The 19,575-nt window shown below is 37.7% G+C and overlaps 1 protein-coding gene and 1 pseudogene across 1 annotated transcript; one reads left to right on the top strand and one right to left on the bottom strand.

Annotated features, from left to right (window-relative positions):
- The first annotated feature begins 5,599 nt into the window (after positions 1 to 5,599).
- LOC114633559 lies at positions 5,600 to 6,711 on the top strand (annotated as a pseudogene).
- A 439-nt stretch (positions 6,712 to 7,150) lies between these two features.
- Positions 7,151 to 8,153, bottom strand: LOC114633535 (putative olfactory receptor 56B2). Its single transcript, XM_028782100.1, has one exon. The coding sequence runs from the start codon at positions 8,151 to 8,153 to the stop codon at positions 7,194 to 7,196; it is 960 nt and encodes a 319-aa protein (XP_028637933.1). The 3' UTR covers positions 7,151 to 7,193.
- Between the last annotated feature and the right edge of the window lie 11,422 nt (positions 8,154 to 19,575).

The raw sequence follows: 19,575 nt of genomic DNA, 5'->3' as shown, positions 1-19,575 counted from the left end.
TGGCTTGTCAAACACAAATATCCAGCAATGCTAGAGTTAAGATTGTTCCAGTTGGCACATGATGAATCTTCTGTATCAATCAGATGGGAAATGGAGGTCAACCTAGAATTCGGCTTCCTTTGGGGGCTCTGCTATCTCCAGTCTAGCTTACCTCAGGTATTATTTAAAAGATTGATTCTCTGCAGTTTTTTTTTTAACCTTCTGGAAAAGAGGTCTGGTAACAGTTCCAAAGCCTGCTTTCTTCACTCAGGCTTTGTTGTACACACAGCTCTCCTCAGACACTGCCTAAAGGATCTGTTTCCTGAAACCACTCTACCTGCCAATGTAGAGACAGGTCAGGGCACTCAGTGCCTGCTTCAGTGACTGTGGTGGTTTGAATATGCTTGACCCATAGTGAAACTACTAGGAGGCATGACCTTATTGGAGGAAGGGTATCACTGTGGGGGATGGGTTTTGAGGTCCTCTCTTATGCCCAGGCTCTACCCATTGCTGAAGAGAGCTTCCTCTTAGCTGCCTGAGGATAGCAGTATCTCCTGGATGCCTTTGTATAAAGATGTAGAACTCCTAGCTTCTTCATCACCAGCATGTCTACCTAGATGCTGTCATCCTTGCCACCATGATGATAATGGACTGAACCTCTAAAACTGTAGGTCATCCCAAATTAAATGTTGTCCTTTTCAAATTAAAAAAAAAAAAAAAGAAGTGTTAAGTGCCTCAAACTTGGAGGATAATGATGATTGCTTTCAGAGGAAAAGACAAATGGATGAGCCATGGATGGTTTTAGCTAGTTCACCAGTCTCTCTCTCTCTCTCTCTCTCTCTCTCTCTCTCTCTCTCTCTTTCTCTTTCTCTTCCCCCCCCCTCTTTTGTTTGAATCAGGCCGTATGACTTTATTTTTGTTTACATTAATTGCATATATTTCTATTCCATAACCGAAGTCTTCTTATAGATCTCTTTTTGTTTTTTTCTTTTTTCAAATTTATTTTTTTACACTCCAGATCTTATTCCCGCCCCTATGTCCACCCTCTGACTGTTCCACAACCCATACATTGTCCTCACCCCCTGTCTCCACGAGGATGTCCCCACTCCCCACCCCCAGCCCCACCTGACCTCTAAACTCCCTGGGGCCCCCAGTCTCTTGAGGGTTAGGTGCGTCATCTCTGATTGAGCACAAACCTGGCAGTCCTCTGCTGTTCTGTGTTTGGGGCCTCATATCATATGCTGTTTTTTTAGTGATCCAGTGTTTGAGAGATCTCAGAGTTCCAGATTGAGACTGCTGGTCCTCCTACAGGGTCACTCTCCTCCTCAGCTTCTTTCAACCTTTCTCTAATTCAAGCCAGGGGTCCACAGCTTCTGTCCATTGGTTGGGTGGAAATATCTGCATCTACCTCTTTCAGCTGATTGTTGGGTCTTCCAGAGGGCAGTCATGATAGGTCCCTTTTTATGAGAGTTCCATAGCCTCAGTAACAGTGTCAGGCCTTGGGACCTCCCCTTGCGCTGGATCCCACATTGGGCCTGTTACTGGACCTTCTTTTCTTCAGGCTCCTCTCCATTACCAACCCTGTAGTTCTTTCAGACAGGATCAATTATGGGTCAGAGTTTTGACTGTGGGATGTCAACCCGCTTATGTTGCTTATTTCCAGGCTTGCTATTTTAAAGTTTATGTTCCAGCAACCTGCCGGTCTCTGAAGTGCCCTCAACACCCCCAACCCCACTAAGTCTACCTACAAATTTGCCTTCCTCAGCAAAACCCGTCTCTTTGCTTTGAGATAATATACAACTATCCTTAATGGTTGTTATAAGATGGAATTAGAAAAATGAGAAATTTGAAGTAATAATGCATTTATTATGGAAATCCACCTACTTTATCATTTAGTACACACAACATAACTTTCATATACATATTTAATTCATATTTATAGTTTCATAATTAAACAAGATATAGTCCTGATGCCAATAAATGTTTACAAATGAATGATTACTGGGTTGAGAAACTAATAAATGGAAGAAATATAATAAAAAATTAAAGATTATTAACTTGTCTACATATAATTTCATTGAAAACATGAAGATCCTACCAACAGAAGTAAAAATTTAAATGCGTACTTCATAAATGAGAATGAAAAAGATTTCAATAAAATTATTGTTATAAAATCATAAGGAACCCCTTATAAGAATAGAAAAAGAAAGCACCTAGAAGAACATTTTTTTTTTGGTTTGAGCAATCTCATCAGTTATTTAAAATCTAGCAGATGGACTTGTGAGATGGTCCCTGCCAAGAAGCCTGACAACTTGAGTTTGATCCCTGAGACTCTCACGGTTGAAGGAGATTGCTAACTCTCGCAAGTGGTCCCCTAGCCTCCATACCATTGCCATGGCAAGTGTGTGCCTAAACACACACATATACACACATACAAACATACACACACACGCATACACACAAACATACACTAACATAATGCACACACATACATACACACATGCATGCACACACATATGCACAGAATATATAAATATAATGAGTTTTTAAAGTTAGAAAGCTCATACAAGTGGGTATATTTCACATTTGTAATATTTAAAATATAGATATGTAATAAAGGCATATACAAAAAAAATCCATGTCCATAATATATTTGAAAATACTTTGGAAAATGACAACCATACAAATTATTAGAAATATACTGTAAATGTTAATGAGTAATTATCAATATCAGCCAAATATTAGGAACCAAAGGAAAGAACAGTTGTATGGTGCTCACTTTTAGAAATAACAGAGTAAATGCTTGATGTAGAGCAATTAGAAAAAAAGTTAAAAACAAAACAAAACAGAGTGAATACATCTATCATTTATCTGTCCTGTAGCTTAGGAAGAATATGGGATAATTAGAACTGGTCCTGTCAAATAGCTTTACCTCTATATTCAATACAGTTTTCTACAAGCAAAATAGTAGGACATCCTGAAACTGTTTTCTTTAATCTATTAGCCCACAGTGTAAAATAAAACAATGGACAGCCCAATTAACACAGTCTGGCTGATTTGGAGTCCCTGCTCATATCTACTTTGCTAGTAATTCTTAGTCTTTACAATCTCCTATAGTTTACACTTCAGACAGATAAATTAAGCTGATATTTGACACAAAAAGTCAATCTTGACACAAAAACCGTCATCAAGTTCCTTCTGTCAGACTTAGAGATTTTTAACTTCATAAATGTACCATTCGTTTTAGATGCATTTGCTCTCACTGGTTTGCATTCAACATTACATTTAATTTTTTTCTTTACAAAATATTAATTAAAAAAACCAAGGACTCAGAGCTAGAGGGATTGCTCAGTGGTTAACAGTACAGCTCTTCAGAAAAGTCCTGGATTTGATCCTCAGCACATACATGACTCACAACCATCTGAAACTCCAGTTCTAGGCCATTTAATGTCCTCTTCTGGCCACCACAGGCACTGCATACACATAGTGCATTACATTTATGCAGGAATTCAGACACAAAACAAAATAATAAAATAACAACACTTTAAAAAAGAAGCCTAAGAATTTATATTTCTATACATACACATACATTCAAACAAACATGTATACATTATATTTGGTTGCTGTACAACTAAGACATACCTTTGAAATTTACTTAAATAGTTGAAATATTTTCTATAATGTAATATATAAAATTTATAATAATGTAATACAGAAAATATTCATATTAAAATGAGTTCATTATCAGAGTAAATACACTTGTGTAGCCAAGAAATAGAATCAACTTTTGTCATGTTACCTGCCCACCATTGTCTCTTTCTTTTATCCACAATGTAGCAGGACAAGAATATTAGCAGCTAACATTGCTGGAGACATGGCTCAGCTCCTATAGAGAACACTGGGTTTGTTTCTGGCACCTTCATGGTGGCCCATAGTCATCCATAATTCCAGTTCTAGGGAATCAAGTCACACATGTATACACAGACACATATGCAGGCATAACACTCATACAATAAGATAAAATATACATGTAAAAAATTAAATATCACAGAGAAATGAATCTTTACTTTTTGCTTCTTCCCAAAATATAAACAGATAAACTTCTATATTTTTATAAAACAGCAACAAGTAGGAAAGTTGAAGGCAATGTTATACTCCTAAGGTAGGGAGGAGAATTCTACACCAGGGAGGCAATGTGCTATATTCTGAAATGATCGTTTCTTAAAATATAAGATAAATGTCCTGTTTATTTCTATTATGTTTTCCTTATAGTTATAAACATAATAAATACAATATAATATAAACATAATAAATAAATATGAAGTTTTATATTATATAAATAATTTCTATTTCTTCAATATGATTTCAAATCTCTTAAATAAATAAAAGATAACAAATAGCAGAGTACTAACTACAAAATAATTTACACATTTTCAAGCAAAATATAAAATGTTTTCAATAGGAAAAAACTTTACTTTTCTGAAAGAAAAGGTCTGTAGTCCATGAAGAAGGTCTATTGATATAATAGGTTTAAACATGAATATCATTGAATATAGAAGACAACTTTACAGTCATTTATTGTTTAACATTACCCCAAGACTGTAGAGAGTTGGATTGTGGCTCTCAAGCCCTGAAACTTGAAAAACATCTTTACATATGATAATGAGAGTTAATATATTCTAAAAACAAAACAAAGACTTCTAAAGGTTTAATGTTATTTCTCATGTGGTATCTACATCATTTGGACCAGAAATCCTTCTCTTTCTGAAGGGCAGTGAGGACAAGCAACAACGTTTGAAATAAGGAACTCACCTCCAGCTATTTCTTCTAATTCTGTGGTAATGCAACCTGACTGCTGTCATTTCCAGTGCTTCTATTTAGTCCGTGGAAACATCAATATTCTTATTGCCTATCAAAGGCTATACTGAATTTCCATCTTGGAAATTACTAAATAAATATTTTACCAAAAAAATAAACTTGCAAAACTTTATGTCTTTTATCTGAATGACTGAAATACAGTCTATAGTTTCGAGAATGCTCTAATCAGTTACTATACCCTCAAAGCTACTGCCCTTTAACCAAAACTCTCCAATGTATCTCCTCCTAACAAGAAAAACATCATGGTGGCACTATCTGCTCTCCCTCCTCACCCTATGAAATGGCTACTTTCTGGATATCACAACAGTGAGCTGGGTGCAGTCAGGTCCAAGAAGACAGTTTAAGTTAAAAACCATTGGATGGTTCTATAGAAGAGTGTGCATCCCTTAACACCTCAGTCTCTTGATAGCTACACATTTGAACTGACTTAGCCCCAGACAGGACAAGTGCCTGTACGATGATCAACACACCTTGCATAGGAGGAGTAAGAGTAGGGATTTTTTTTACCACCTCATTGATGCTCATAAACAACCAAATAATTTCATATTCATATATTAATCAGTACACATGCATGTATGTGACTGAGTATACATATGTGAAAGACAACATATATGAATTAAAGGCCAAAATTAACATCATTTCACAGCTGTTCTTTCTGACAAAAGGACACTAATTTAAGGAATTTACATTAAGAATGTCTCAGACTTGCCCAGGAGAATCTGCGTTGAAGAATAGAGCATTTAGCTCCTCTGTCAGAATGAATGAGAACCAGAAATTAGATGTTTATAAACAAGAAAAGCAATTCATCCCAGAATTTCACCAATCACTTCTCCCAGATCGTCAAGGTGCTGACTGAGGATGAGCTGGGACACTCAGAGACAGGGGCGCTACTACCTGGATCAAGGAGGTCCTGGAGTACAGTGTAGCAGGAGGCAGGTACAACCAGGGTTTGACTGTGGTACAAGTCTTCCAGGAGCTGGTGGATTTGAGGAAACAGGCTACCAAGAGTTTCCAGCGGGCCCTGACTGTGGGCTGGTGTGTAGACCTGCTCCAGGCTTTCTTCCTCGTTTCAGATGACATCATGGACTCTTCCCTCATTCGCTGGGGGCAGATCTGTTGGTATCAGAAGCCAGGCATAGGCTTGGATGCCATCAACGATGCTCTGCTTCTGGAAGCCTCCATCTACTGCCTGCTGAAGTTCTACTGCAGGGAGTAACCCTACTACCTGAACCTGATGGAGCTGTTTCTGTAGAGTTCCTATTAGACTGAGATCTTGCAGACTAGACCTCATCACAGCACCCCAGGGTCATATGGATCTTGGTAGATACACTGAAAAGAGGTACAAATCTATTGTCAAGTACAAGACAGCTTTCTACTCTTTCTACCTGACTATCGCGGCTACCATTTATTTGCATGGCAGGCACTGACTGGGAGAAAGAACATGCCAATACCCTGAAGATCCTGCTGGAGATGGACGAGTTCTTTTAGGCCCAGGATGACTACTTTGATCTCTTTGGAGACCCCTGTGTGACTGGAAAGGTTGGCACTGACGTCCAGGACAACAAATGCAGCTGGTTGGTGGTTCAGTGTCTGCTACGAGCCACTCCTCAACAGCGCCAAATCTTAGAGGAGAATTATGGGAGGAAGGACCCAGAAAAATTGGCGCAGGTGAAAGCACTGTATGAGGCGCTGAATCTGCAGTTTGTGTTCTTCAAGTACTAGGAAGACAGTTACAACCGCCTAGAGAGTCTCATAGAGCCCCTGACCCCATCCATCTTCTTGGAACTAGCAAACAAGATAAGTGGAAAAAGTGACCTCGGAATTATAGAGGCTGGGAGGGAAGGATCTCAATAAATTATTGTTCAACAACAACAACAACAAAAGAATGTCTCAGACTCATAGACAATTAATTTTTTCTTTATTTCTAAAAGATTTCATGTATCCATTTGAATGAATTGTATTATCCAAGAAGTGTTTAGTAACGTCCAAGCCATGCTAGTGATTTTGAGAAAAACATTAAATAACATGATTTTCAGTTTTTCAAGATAGTTTTTTTTTCACTGAATCTGATAGCCCATGCCTTCAATTCCAACACTCAAGAAACAGAGGGAAGGGGTTCTCTCAGAAATCAAAGCCAGTCTGGTCTATAGAGCAAGTTGTAGACCAGCCATGACTACAAAAGTGATACCCTCTTTTAAAATAATCAAGTGATATTGATGATAAATATTTAAGACATTACATACTTTTTGAGGGTGTTGTATATTATGCCTGTAAGATTAATTAGTACAATCAAACAGCCTAGTATTGAGTAGTAAAAATGACTTTTTTCTCCTGCTTTAGCCTCCTTTGATATCCAGCCTAAGGACGTTGTATAAGCCTTGTTTGAGGTCTTTGTTCTTAAGAGCATACACCATGGGGTTAAGAGCAGGGGGAACAACATTGTGCAGCACGTTCAGCAGAACTGGGATGACAGGAACTGACATTTTTGCACTGTGGGTGATGGACATGACAATGATAACAGTGTAGAAGAAAAAGATTAGGATGAGGTGAGAAGTACAGGTACTTAAGGCTTTAGATGCAGCTTCTGCAGAGTTCAGTCTTAGCACAGACCGAAGAATCAAAGAATAGGAAACCATAATTAAACCGAGGTCACTTCCCATGACTGCCCAAGCCAGGAATAGCTGGTTGATGCTGTTGATTTTCCTGTCATCACAGGCAAGGCTAGTGACCCCAAGGTTAGTACAAAAACAGTGGTTGATTTGATTCCGGGAACAGTAATTTCTCTGAGCAGCCAATACAGGCACTGACATGGGAGCCACACAATTTCTGAGGGCCATAAATAAAGTTGCTTTGACCACAAAAGATTCAGTAACTATAGAAGAGTATCTCAGTGGTCTGCAAATGGCCACATACCTATCTATAGCCATGCAGACAAAGATACCTGACTCCATGGCAACAAAGCAATGGATGGCATACATCTGAACAAAACACTCGTTGAAACTGATAGCCTTAACATTGAACCATAAGATGGCTAAGATCTTGGGCATAATAGTAGTTGCCAGACCCATGTCCACAATAGCAAGGATGCCCAGGAAATGGTACATAGGCTGGTGTAGTGATACCTCTTGGTAAATCACAGTCACAATAAGAGTGTTGGCAATGAGAGCCAAGACATAGAGCAGAGCCAGGGGCAGGGAGAGCCAGTGCTGCCAGCTGTGGATACCTGGAAATCCCATGAGAATGAACTCAGACACCTGGAACCTAGAGCTGTTGGAATCTCTGAGGATCTGGAACATTTCTTGCTAATAATAAAATAATACCTGCTTACTGATTATCTGAGCAACCGTGTTGGATGCAGACTTGCCCAGGGTAAGATATTGAGGGATGAATTTGCATCTTCATCTTTCCATCCTGCTACAGACACTTGTTATTCTTATGATTCAGGAACTCTTGTAGATAGCATATTATATTTTTAATTCATCAAATAACACAAAGAATTCCTTGGTGCAGACCATGTTTTACTGCTATCACCTAATTCAGAAATAGAACATTAAAGGATATCAGGTTATGGTTAATGATCTCCCAAGTAGTCAGTCATTGAGTCCATGCATGTTGAAAATAACCTGATATTTCAACTTTATGGGTATATTTCATTTGGCTAAGGGCTACTTTGGAGAACTATAATATAGACCCAAGTGGAGATTTCTATGTCCAATTTTTTCCTTTGGTACAATCTTAAATTGTAGTATATTTTACAACAGAAATCTTTCTACTTACATGTATGAGAAACCTTTATTAATAGTATGTATACGTGAATGTATATTTAATCAAATATGTATTTATCTTATAATGGGAAAAAAGCTAGTTTTGGGGATGTGGAGACAATAGTTAAATTTTGTTTGTTTTTATTTTGGGGTTCTGTGACTTAAATTCTGGTCCTCCTACATGCTGGGTAGTCTGTCACTGATTTATATCAAAAGAGTTAACCATTAAGATATTCATTGTTATGTGATATAATTCACAAATTTACATGTATAAGTTTATGTGAAGTTAGATGCATTGTAAGAAGATGAATGGCTGTAAGCAAGAGCTATACCAGCTTCTCCCTCCCTCACTGATGGTCAGTTTTCTCTTTTGTTGTTTGAAAACCGTCACAGATTTTTTTTCAAGGTCAACTTATATTTTTGAGATTGGATGTCACTATTTAACCTCACTGTTATGGAACTCACTAAGTAGAATAGGTAGGGCATGAACTCACAGCCTCTGTCCTCTTGAGTGCTAGAATTAAGGGCATGTGTCACCACACCCAGTAACAGTCAACTCTGACTGCATGTGAAAGCAAGTAGGAAGACCAGTGTGTCCATTAACATTTTTTTGAGTTAAAAATATGAAATATATCTCCGAGACAGCTTCTTGTATTCTTATGTTTATTTTCCACATATGAGATAAACATGCTGTTTATATTACATGTTTCCTTTATTGATATTATTGTAATGATTACTATTGGTTTACTTGCTGCATTTTCAATGTATTTTTAAACTTCTCTGTCAAAGATTTAATATAATAATTTCCAAGAAAATATTTAGTATAAATTAAGTTTTCCAATAAAAATTAAAATGCTTTAAATATTACACAGACTTATTTTTGCAGCAAAATCAGACTTGGTCTCTAGAGATAACAACTTGAAACATAAATATCTTAATGTTTCAAGAATAATATTGAAAGCATCTAATGTTCATTTTCTTTTCCAACCCTGGGGTTAATGTTTCCAACCCTCATTTGATCATCCTCAATCTTTGCAGCCCATGTTTTCCCCTCAACATGGCAGTAGACTCACCTGGTTCAGCTTCGCTGTCTACAATGGATACTTTCTATCTTAGTTTAAGTATATCTTGAAAGAAGAATGTAAAACATGTTGCTTCTGAAGATCAAAGGAGAAAAGGTAACAAACAAGTATCCAGACTGTGACCAGCATCTCTTCTGTAGCTTCTTACTTGGCTATGTTTCTGATCTCATCTGACTCCTACTATTTCCAGTGATGTCTATTTGTTTAGGAGAAATAGAGATTTTTCACCATGGTCACCATTATAAACATCATCATGAAAAGCTATACAGATATAAAATCTGAAGTTTATAACGATATCTTCTCCAAGGAAAGAGCAATCATTTTCATGATTTCACTGACTTAGATCTGGGTGAATGGAATCAAAGCTGCCTTTCTAGGAATCAATCAATTGGATCAACTGGAACACACTGAAAGCACCTGAGGCCTCTAATAAAGCTTCTGTGCAGTGGATCTACTACCATTCACAAAGACACCCTGTGGCTGGCCAGCCTCTCACATGTCCTCTCATACCTAGTTTCTTGTCGGCAAAAAAGAAAGATAAAAAGAGGTGAGAATAAGCTGGTCCAGATGTTCAGTGTGATGATCCCAAACATCATAATCCTGTTATATGTGTTATGCTTATATCTATGTGCATGATCCTTCATGTCTAAATCCCTTGAGATCTGAAACACTGACCTGAGCCCTCTAGTGGAAGACTGTGTTCTGTATCCCAGAGGATATAGCAGAGCTTTAGAGACAAAAGTGCTGGTGTGAAAACAGTGTAACCCTCTGGGAGGAGGATGAGCAGAAGGAGCTTTCTACCTACTGCTTCCAGAAGACACATAGGAAAATGATTTCATTTGTATTATGCACATGTCTGTTTGTGAGAATCCAAACAGTGACAGTAATGAGAATAAATGTGTTGTTTTTAATAAAAATCACTATACACACACACACACACACACGCACACACACACACACACACACACACACACACACACATATATATATATATATATATATATATATACACACACACACACACACATATATAATTTCAACATTTCTTTCTACTGAAGGGCTGTGAGTTACAAATTGAAACAGTAAACATTTGAAACATTCACATACTGAAACTCACCTTTAATTAACTTTGTGTTATTATGCCTAGGGAATCACTGAGAACTCTACAGCAAGTAAGACAGAAAACATGAAAATGATTTCTAGGTAATATTGGTTCTGATTTTCATGAAGTTCATTTATTTGCAAATGGGATTGACATTGAGAAATTCAGCCAAAGGGTAGTATCTTAGATTTGATTGGACATGCAATGTATGGTAATCACAGGGAGAAAAAAAACAATAAATGACTTTAATTTTCTATTTGTTTAAATTGGTAACAAATTAATGCCTATGATATATATGTTTATTATTTATAAACTTTAAAATAAGTAAAAATGTATTTGAGAAAAGACATAATTAAAGAGTATCTAGTAAATATCTCTTAACTTGTAATTATGAATTTAAATTTTGAGAAAGACGTATAGAAAGATTATAGAAAGATTATAGAAGTTAATAAATTGTTCAACCAAATTTTTGTCATTTGTAATTGCATTATTTTACAATTATAGTATAATTAAACATGCTTTAAAAAAAGAATTATTCCTCTACAGAAGAAGCAGCTAGGAGTGGCAGCAGGAAGTCTGGCACCATCTGTGTGGGATCTGCAGTGTGAGGCAGGTGGTCACATGATACCCACAATCAGGAAACAAAGAGAGATGAATACTCATCCCCAGATATCTTTCTCCTTTAATGAGATTCAGTATGCTAGCCCAGGGTGTGTTACCACCTACATTATGATGTGTCCTTCCACCTCAGTTACCTTTGTCTAACTGTCCCACAAAGATGGCTTCAGAGAGTTGTTGCTTCAGTGATTTGTCCAGGGATAATTAATATTAAGCATCACACTCTGCTTTTTCTTCAAGCTCTGCTATTCTGCCTTGTGTCAACCTATACTACTTGCTTTGATCTGTACTATTTGTAAAGGTTTCCATCAAACATTTTTCTGACTTATTTTCCAAGTATTTTTGTTTATTGAATTCCATGTCTACATGCTGTATTGACTTCCTTATTTCATTCAGCTGTTTGCGTGTGCTCTTTTGGAATTCAACCAAGGGTTCATTGATCTCCTGTATGATTTATTTCTTTTCCTATTTATTTATTTATTTGTTTGTTTGTTTGTTTGTTTATTCACTTTACATCATGATCACCACACTCCTCTGCTCTGAGAGGGTGGAGGCCTCCTTGGGTATTACCCCATCCTAACACATCAAGTCTTTGCAGTACCAGGCACATCCTTTCCCACTGAGTTCAGACAGGGCAGCTCAATTAGGTGAACAGGATCTATGGACAGGAAGCAGATTTAGGGACAGCCCCTGCTCCAGTGTTTGGGGGACTCATATGAAGACTGAGCTACACATCTACTACATATGTGTGCAGTGCCTAGGTCCAGGCCATGCATGCTCTTTGATTGGTGGTTCAGTTATTGATAGTCTCCAAGGGTACAGGTTAGATGACTCTGCTGGTTTCCCTATGGAGTTCCTAACCTGTCTGGTCCCATCAATCCTTCAAATCCCGAGCTCTTCCATAAGATACCCCAAGCTCCATCTACTGTTCAGCTGTGGGTCTATTCATCTGTTTCAGTCAGCTGCTGGGTGGCTGTATGATTTCTTTAAACATACTCATTAATATTTTGATGATTTTTTCTAATTCACTCTTATTGGAAGACATCACTGTGAGACTAGTAGTCTATGGACTGTCTTGATTTTGCATGTTTCTTGAGTTGTTGCACTGGGTCAGGTACAAGATATTGTTTGCTTTTTTAAAAAATGTATTATTTCAGTAAAAATGCTTGCAGTGTCAAGGTAGAGTAAACTGTACTGGATTTGAAGGGTCAGTTTCACTGATATGCTGGTATTCATGGCACCAGACTTAGTTTCATGAAAGTAGAATACTGTCTGTAATAAAGAACGATCAAAAAGCATGTCCACTGGGAATATTTAGTGAACATCAAGTAGCTAGTAATCACTCTTTAAACTCCAATCTTTTTAGGCAATAAAGTAACACTCCTAGTATAGCTTAAATTTAGGTTTCAGTTACTGAATGAGTGGAAAGCAAAAAGAAGAAGAAGGAGAAGGAGGAGGAGGAGGAGGAGGAGGAGGAGGAGAAGAAGAAGAAGAAGAAGAAGAAGAAGAAGAAGAAGAAGAAGAAGAAGAAGAAGAAGAAGAAGAAGATGACGACTAGGGAAGAGGGACGGAGAAGAGGAAGAGAAAGGGAAAGAAGAAGGGGAAGGGGAAGAGAAAAAGGGGAAGGGGAAATAGAAGGGAAGGAAGAGGAAGAGGAAATAAGATAGAGTAAGACTACGGATTAATACTGTGTTGAAAGAGAAAAATAGAGGAAGGAAAGTTAATAGAAGTCAGAACAATAGACATGAGAAGGGTCAGGGAGAAGAGACATTTAAGTTAAAGATAGTTTAAGTTAAAGGTAAAATACAAAGAGATAATCAAGGAATGCAACCAAATAACCTAAGGTCCATTTGAGATGGCTGAGACATAGGGAACTCACAAGCTAGCGTGAACTATGTTCATGTGAAGTCTATGAAAATAAAAAGAGAAAAGAAGGAAACCAAGGGAAAAGAAGGGACAAGAACAGAGCAGGAGAGATCTGGCCTTCTGAACTGACACTGGGTGTTACAGCCAAAACAAATCAAAAGGGGTGGGAGCTGGGTGGTGTACAGAGTCTGGCAGCAATCTTGTCTGATTGGTGAGTGAAGCTTCTCTTGTTCCTTCCCAGGCCATATGCTACTACACCGGAGTGGTCCTTTGTAAGGCTGAAGTTAAGCCACAGTGCTGGCCCCAACAGTGAAAGATTCATTGTGGGGTAAGGAAGGTCACAGGCTCTGTGAACCTCTGCAGAGGCCTGCTTGTAATGTTGTTCAACTGTCCTTCCTAATGCTGAGAAGGGTTTTGGAGCCTGTGTCTATTTTCCTCTGAAGAACTAATTTCCAATTAGATTTCTGTGTTTCTGAATACTTAGAGGTTCTGAGGCAAAGCTTTGTTGCATCCTACAAGTAACCTACTAGGCACATTTCAGCACACAACCCTGGGGAAACAGATATGACTCCCTTTCAGTGTACTTCACCAAGGATCTGGGACACTGAGCTGCTGAATTCAACAAGAGTATGTAGTATGTTTCAAATGATATTTCATTGTTCCAGTAGAAAATAAAATGAGGTTTTCCTGGTGTCTTTGCTCACGTGTCCACTACTGTAGGCAACATTCTCTTCTTCTTTTTAAAAAATGTACATATATATATTCCCTGCCTTAGTAGAGTGGATCTATGCCCTCAAACTGTAAGACAAACAACCCTGCCCTCTTTAAAAAGCTTTTGTTGGATTTGATCATAAAAAGATAAAAGTAAATTATATGCTTAAATAACTCTTGCCAGATTCACAAGAAATGTTAAAGTTTTTCATCAATGCTTGAAGAAGCCTCCTCTATATATTACTGTCATTTACTCCATTACATGGACCAGGCTACAAAAATATTACTAAGATGGTAATGGGGATCAAGTCTGTGAATACATAGAAAGTTCTCTACTAAGGCAGGGAAGGCATGGACAGGCCTATAGTCACATTGCATCTACAGTCAGAAATCACAGAAAGGTGACTTTAAGGGTTCTTGGTTTCTCACCACATAGACACGCTCAAAATTTGTCTGCCAGAAAATTCTGAGTCTTGTCAAGTTGATAAAATTGGCTGTCACACTCTTGTATGATGTTTTTGTGCTTTGTAGGTTTTACAAAGGAATGATGACTCATTTAGTTATATCTCATTTTTTTTATTAAAATTTCCAAATATCAGGTGATTTGTTGATTACTTTATACCTAAGGGTATAACTTGATGATCAATGTATACCAATGAGGCTTTAGAAATCTAGAAAGTACTGTAATAAATGAGTCTCGTAAACGGTATATTGTGTTTGGGTTCTTACAAAAGGAGTTCACTGAAGAGATCTCATTCTTTCTCCCTCTTTACTGTCTGGTTTTGTGTCAACTTGAAACAAGCTGGAGTTATCACAGAGAAAGGAGCTTCAGTTGAGAAAATACCTCCATGAGATCCAGCTGTCAGGCATTTTCTCAATTAGTGATCAAGGCGGGAGGGCCCCTTGTGAGTGGTACCATCCCTTCACTGATTGTCTTGGATTTTATAAGAAAGCAAGCTGAGCAAGCCAGGGGAAGTAAGCAAGTAAGTAACATCCCTCCATGGCTTCTGCACCAGATCCTGTATCCTGACTAGCTTGAGTTCCAGTCCTGATCTCCTATGTGGATGAACAGCAATCTGAGAAGTGTAAGCTGAATAAACCCTTTCCTCCCCAACCTGCATCTTGGTCATAACGTTTGTGCAGGAATAGAAACTCCTATTAAGACATCCTCCCTCCCCAGTTTACTTCTATCAGTTTGCAGTGAATGGTACTAGACTAGTTATTGCAAGAGTCACTGTTGTGTTATGTACACATTCATAATACTGTTCATATGGATATGTTCATATATATATATATGTACATGTATGTACTGTTCATATATATGTATATGCTATTCTACACACACACACACACAGAGAGAGACAGAGAGAGAGAGAGAGACAGAGAGAGAGAGAGAGAGAGAGAGAGAGAGAGAGAGAGAGAGAGAGAGATATTTTCTTGGAATATTATAATTATGTAGCCAAAGAAAACTTTGGAACCTATGAACACAAGTTTCTTCTTGTTCTTGGAGGTAAAATATGATTATGATTCTGCCTGATGGATAGGGCTATAGAATTCCTTCTTGATGATGTCATTTTGCCTATTCATGTCACACAGATATGTTTGCAAGGTATTTACTTTTAGGCTTCATTACCAACACCAAAACTCTTCTGAAACTTCATCTACCTTACAATCCATGACTTAGCCTCTATCTATCTATCTATCTATCTATCTATCTATCTATCTATCTATCATCTATTCTTCACTAATATAAGATACATTTCAACAGTAGTCTCTGTTCCTTCAATTCCTCTCAATGTCTCCCCTTCCTCAGATCAACTCTTCCCCTGTTTTCCTTCAGAAAAGAGCTGGCTCCTTAGGACTTGTCATAGCTAATGTGAATGTGACTGTAGCATTTATTAAAAATCCTCCTTAGACTAAGCTTCCAAATATCACAAGAGGCTACGTGATGTGTATGTAGGGTAGTGGGAAAGTCTCATATATCAAAAATTTTCCCTATTCACTTTTCCTACCACTCCTCCATTTTTCACTGGAGTGTAATTAGACACTACTCAAGGCAATTTTTCTGCAAGAAGAAAAATAATACAGTGCGTTTTAGTTGGATCCATTTAATACTACTCAAATCAATCCCAGTGGTGGCGGCTCTCCTTGCTATCCCACCCTAATGTTCTGAGTTCCCAATGAAAGCCACACATGTAGCCTTTATACTTTTAATTTGCCTTCAACAGCTCAATGGCTGAGCCACTTCCTGACTTCTACGTGGCTAACACACTACCCTCTACTATTTCTGAGTTATTACTTACTAAAATCTATGTTCCATCTTTGCTGCCCTAGACCCAGTAAAAAGTACCCCTTGCAGCTGTTCTTCCCCGCCTCTTAAATGTCAGCTGTCTCTCTGTCCTTTACCTCTCAGGCGGAGGTTCTCCTATGCTCCCATCTTGACAGATCGCCTCTTCCTCCTTCCTCAGTCTCTTGTTTGGGAATCATAAAAGCCCCGCCTCTGTCTCTTTGCCAACTGTTAGCAGTCAGCATCTTGTTTACCCAACTGGGGGCAGGGTCCTTCAGTCTTACTTGCAGAACACTGCTATTAGCATGAGAAAACAAGCAGCTATAAATAATAACATTTTTATGAGGTAGTGTCTAAGACCTCTTCCTGAGTCATGATGAAATCTTAGAGGCAAATAGGATTAGATAGAAATGTCAAGTGCGTCAAACTTTGAAGATAATGATGATTGCTTTCAGAGGAAAAGACAAATGGCCTTATACCCAAGCCATGGATGATCTTTGCTAGTTCACCATTCTCTTATGTTGCTTATTTCCAGCTTGCTATTTTAAAATTTATGTTCAAGCAACCCTCTGGTCTCTGAGGTACCCTTACCCCTCCTACCCTGCCAAATCTACCTACAAATTTGCCTTCCTCAGCAAAACCCGTCTTTTTGCTTTGAGACAATATATAACTATCCTTAATGGTTGTTATAAGATGGAATTAGAAAAATGACAAATTTGAAGTAATAATGCATTTATTATGGAAATCCACCTACTTTATCATTTAGCACCCACTAAGTAATAGAACTTTTAATTCATATATCTGATTTATATTTATAGTTTCAGAATTAAATATTAAACAAGTTATAGTCATATTGATGTTAACAAATGTTTAGAAATGAATGGTTAATGGATTAAAAAAACTAATGAATGGAAGAAACATAATATAAATTTAAAGACTATTAAGTTGTTGTCTATTCAATGATGTATTCATTGAAAACATAAAGATTCTTACCAGCAGAGATATACATGCAGGCATTCATATGAAAACTAAAGAATAAAAGAATAAAGCTTTTAAAAAGAAAACTAAGAACTTGTAGGTTTATACACAGACATACATTTATACCAACATATATACTTTATAACCTTATAGTCAAGGAACAAGCAATACAAATAGTCAAAGAAAAAGCAAGGCATTAAACCCAATTATGTGAACACTCCAGTGATCAGTGTTTCTAAGGGCTTATCAGGATGATCAAATTATCTGAGCCTACTTCCCAGTCCTAGCCCAAGGTAATTTTCCTGTTGGAAGCCTACTTCCATGTTCTAGTCTAAAATTTAGATTCCTGTCTGAAATTACTTCTTTGTTCTAGCCTAAAGTCAGATTCCTGCCTGAAGCCTACTTCCTTGTCCTTGGCCAATGCCATATTCCTACTAAGCAGCCCAGTTCCTTGTCCTTGGCCCATGTCAGATTATTGCCAAGCAGCCCCAAAGGCTCTCTGCCTCTCCCCCCTTTTTTATTTCACTAACAAGACTGAGCTTGTCTTAGGTCATTCTCACAAGAATGCCTTCCTAACCCATCACGGAATATACATTATCAAAAGCAATGTACTGTCTTAAGTTGGTGAGTCTCTGTGCAGAATCTTACCTGTCCTTGGCTTGCCAGCCTGTAAATTTAACAACTCTGTCTCGGGGTCTATTTTCAAGTTCAAGTCATGAACTTGGCTGCCAACATGTTGATGTTGTTAAAGAAAAGCTTTAACACAATGGGCAGGAATAAAAGTATTGCCAGGACAAAAAGCTATATATGCTATTTTTGAAGCTTGACCAAAATAGAAATACTGACCTCAGGCCATGGGTATCTGCCGCATCAACACTCAGCAGAGCAGTATTCTTGTAATTCATAAGCTCCCTATGTATTGTTAAAACATCCAGAGAGTTGTTAGAATTATTATTGTATTGCTAGACCCTTAACCTAGGACTGACCTTAATACATGCATGTAATCAAAATGGTATGAAAGCATAAAGGAGGAGGGAAGATGGAATTGGGGGGTCTAGGAAGGGGAAATGGGAAAAGGGGATGACATCTGTATTGTAAATAAATAAAATATCCATTAAGAAAAGAAAAAAAAAGAGATTACCCACCCATTAAAGTTTGCCTATTTAGAATAGAAAATAAAATTATATATATATATATACATATACATATATATATATATAACATTAAAAAATAAATACTATTACCATTGCTTACTTTAAATATAGTATCCTCTTTTTCTTTTCCCAGTGAACTGATGTGGAAATTTGCTTTAGTAAGTGGAAAATGTTTTTATTCAACGTAGACATTACAGCTATAAACGTCCATGAGATCCATGCTATTGCTGCATTCCACAACTCGCTTTGTTTTGTTTTCTTTGACCCAAAAGGATCAATCTAATCTCCTTCCTAATCTCATCACTGTTTAATTGGTTTTTAAGATCGCACTCTTTTTAAATACTCGTAGACTTCCTAAACTTTCTTTCATTATCGGTTTCTAGTTGCAGCACACACTGTTGGATTTAGTCACTTTTAATTAATCATCACTACATCCTCACACAGATCCTGTTTTAGAAAGTGAACCGTGTACACAGCCTTGAATGTTGGGCAGTCACGTGTTGGAGCCTACTAGCTGACAGCGCTGCTACTGGTTTGTTCATCTTCTTCCTAGTTTTGTCACTCTTGAAAGCAGAGACTGGAAATCTCTTTTTAAGAAACATCTACTTCTCTCTTCCTTTCTTAGTTATCTTTCAATTACTGTGACAAAACACCATGACCAAGGCAAATTAAAGTAGAACGAGGTTTTAAGGGACGGGGTGGATATTCCAATTTCAGAGGATGAGTCCATGCCTATCACAGCAGGCAGGCAGGCAGGCAGGCAGGCAGGCAGGCAGGCAGGCAGGGATGATACTGCAGTAGCTGAGAGATTACATCTGATCTACAAGAATGGGCAGGGAGGAGAGAGGGAGGAAAGGATATCAGGGATACTATGAGACTTTGAAACTTCAAAGACCACGCCAGCAATGCACCTCACTCAAGGACACATCTCTTACAACTTCCAAAACAGTCCTACCAACTGTGGACTGAGGATACAAATATATGAGCCTATGGGGGCTGTTCACATGCAAACCACCATGTTCACACTTTGTTGGTTCTGTCTTCAAGTACTTGGTGACCTTCTGTTAGAAGTGTGTATGTTCATGATTATTAAATCACCCTGATGGAAAAAAAATAAATGCTGTACAACTGAACACACTTTGAAATTTACTTGAAT

The sequence above is a fragment of the Grammomys surdaster genome, unplaced genomic scaffold, assembly GCF_004785775.1.
Source record: "Grammomys surdaster isolate TR1022 unplaced genomic scaffold, NIH_TR_1.0 693, whole genome shotgun sequence".
Classification (NCBI taxonomy): Eukaryota; Metazoa; Chordata; class Mammalia; order Rodentia; family Muridae; genus Grammomys; species Grammomys surdaster.
This window is presented reverse-complemented; position numbering and strand designations above follow the sequence as displayed.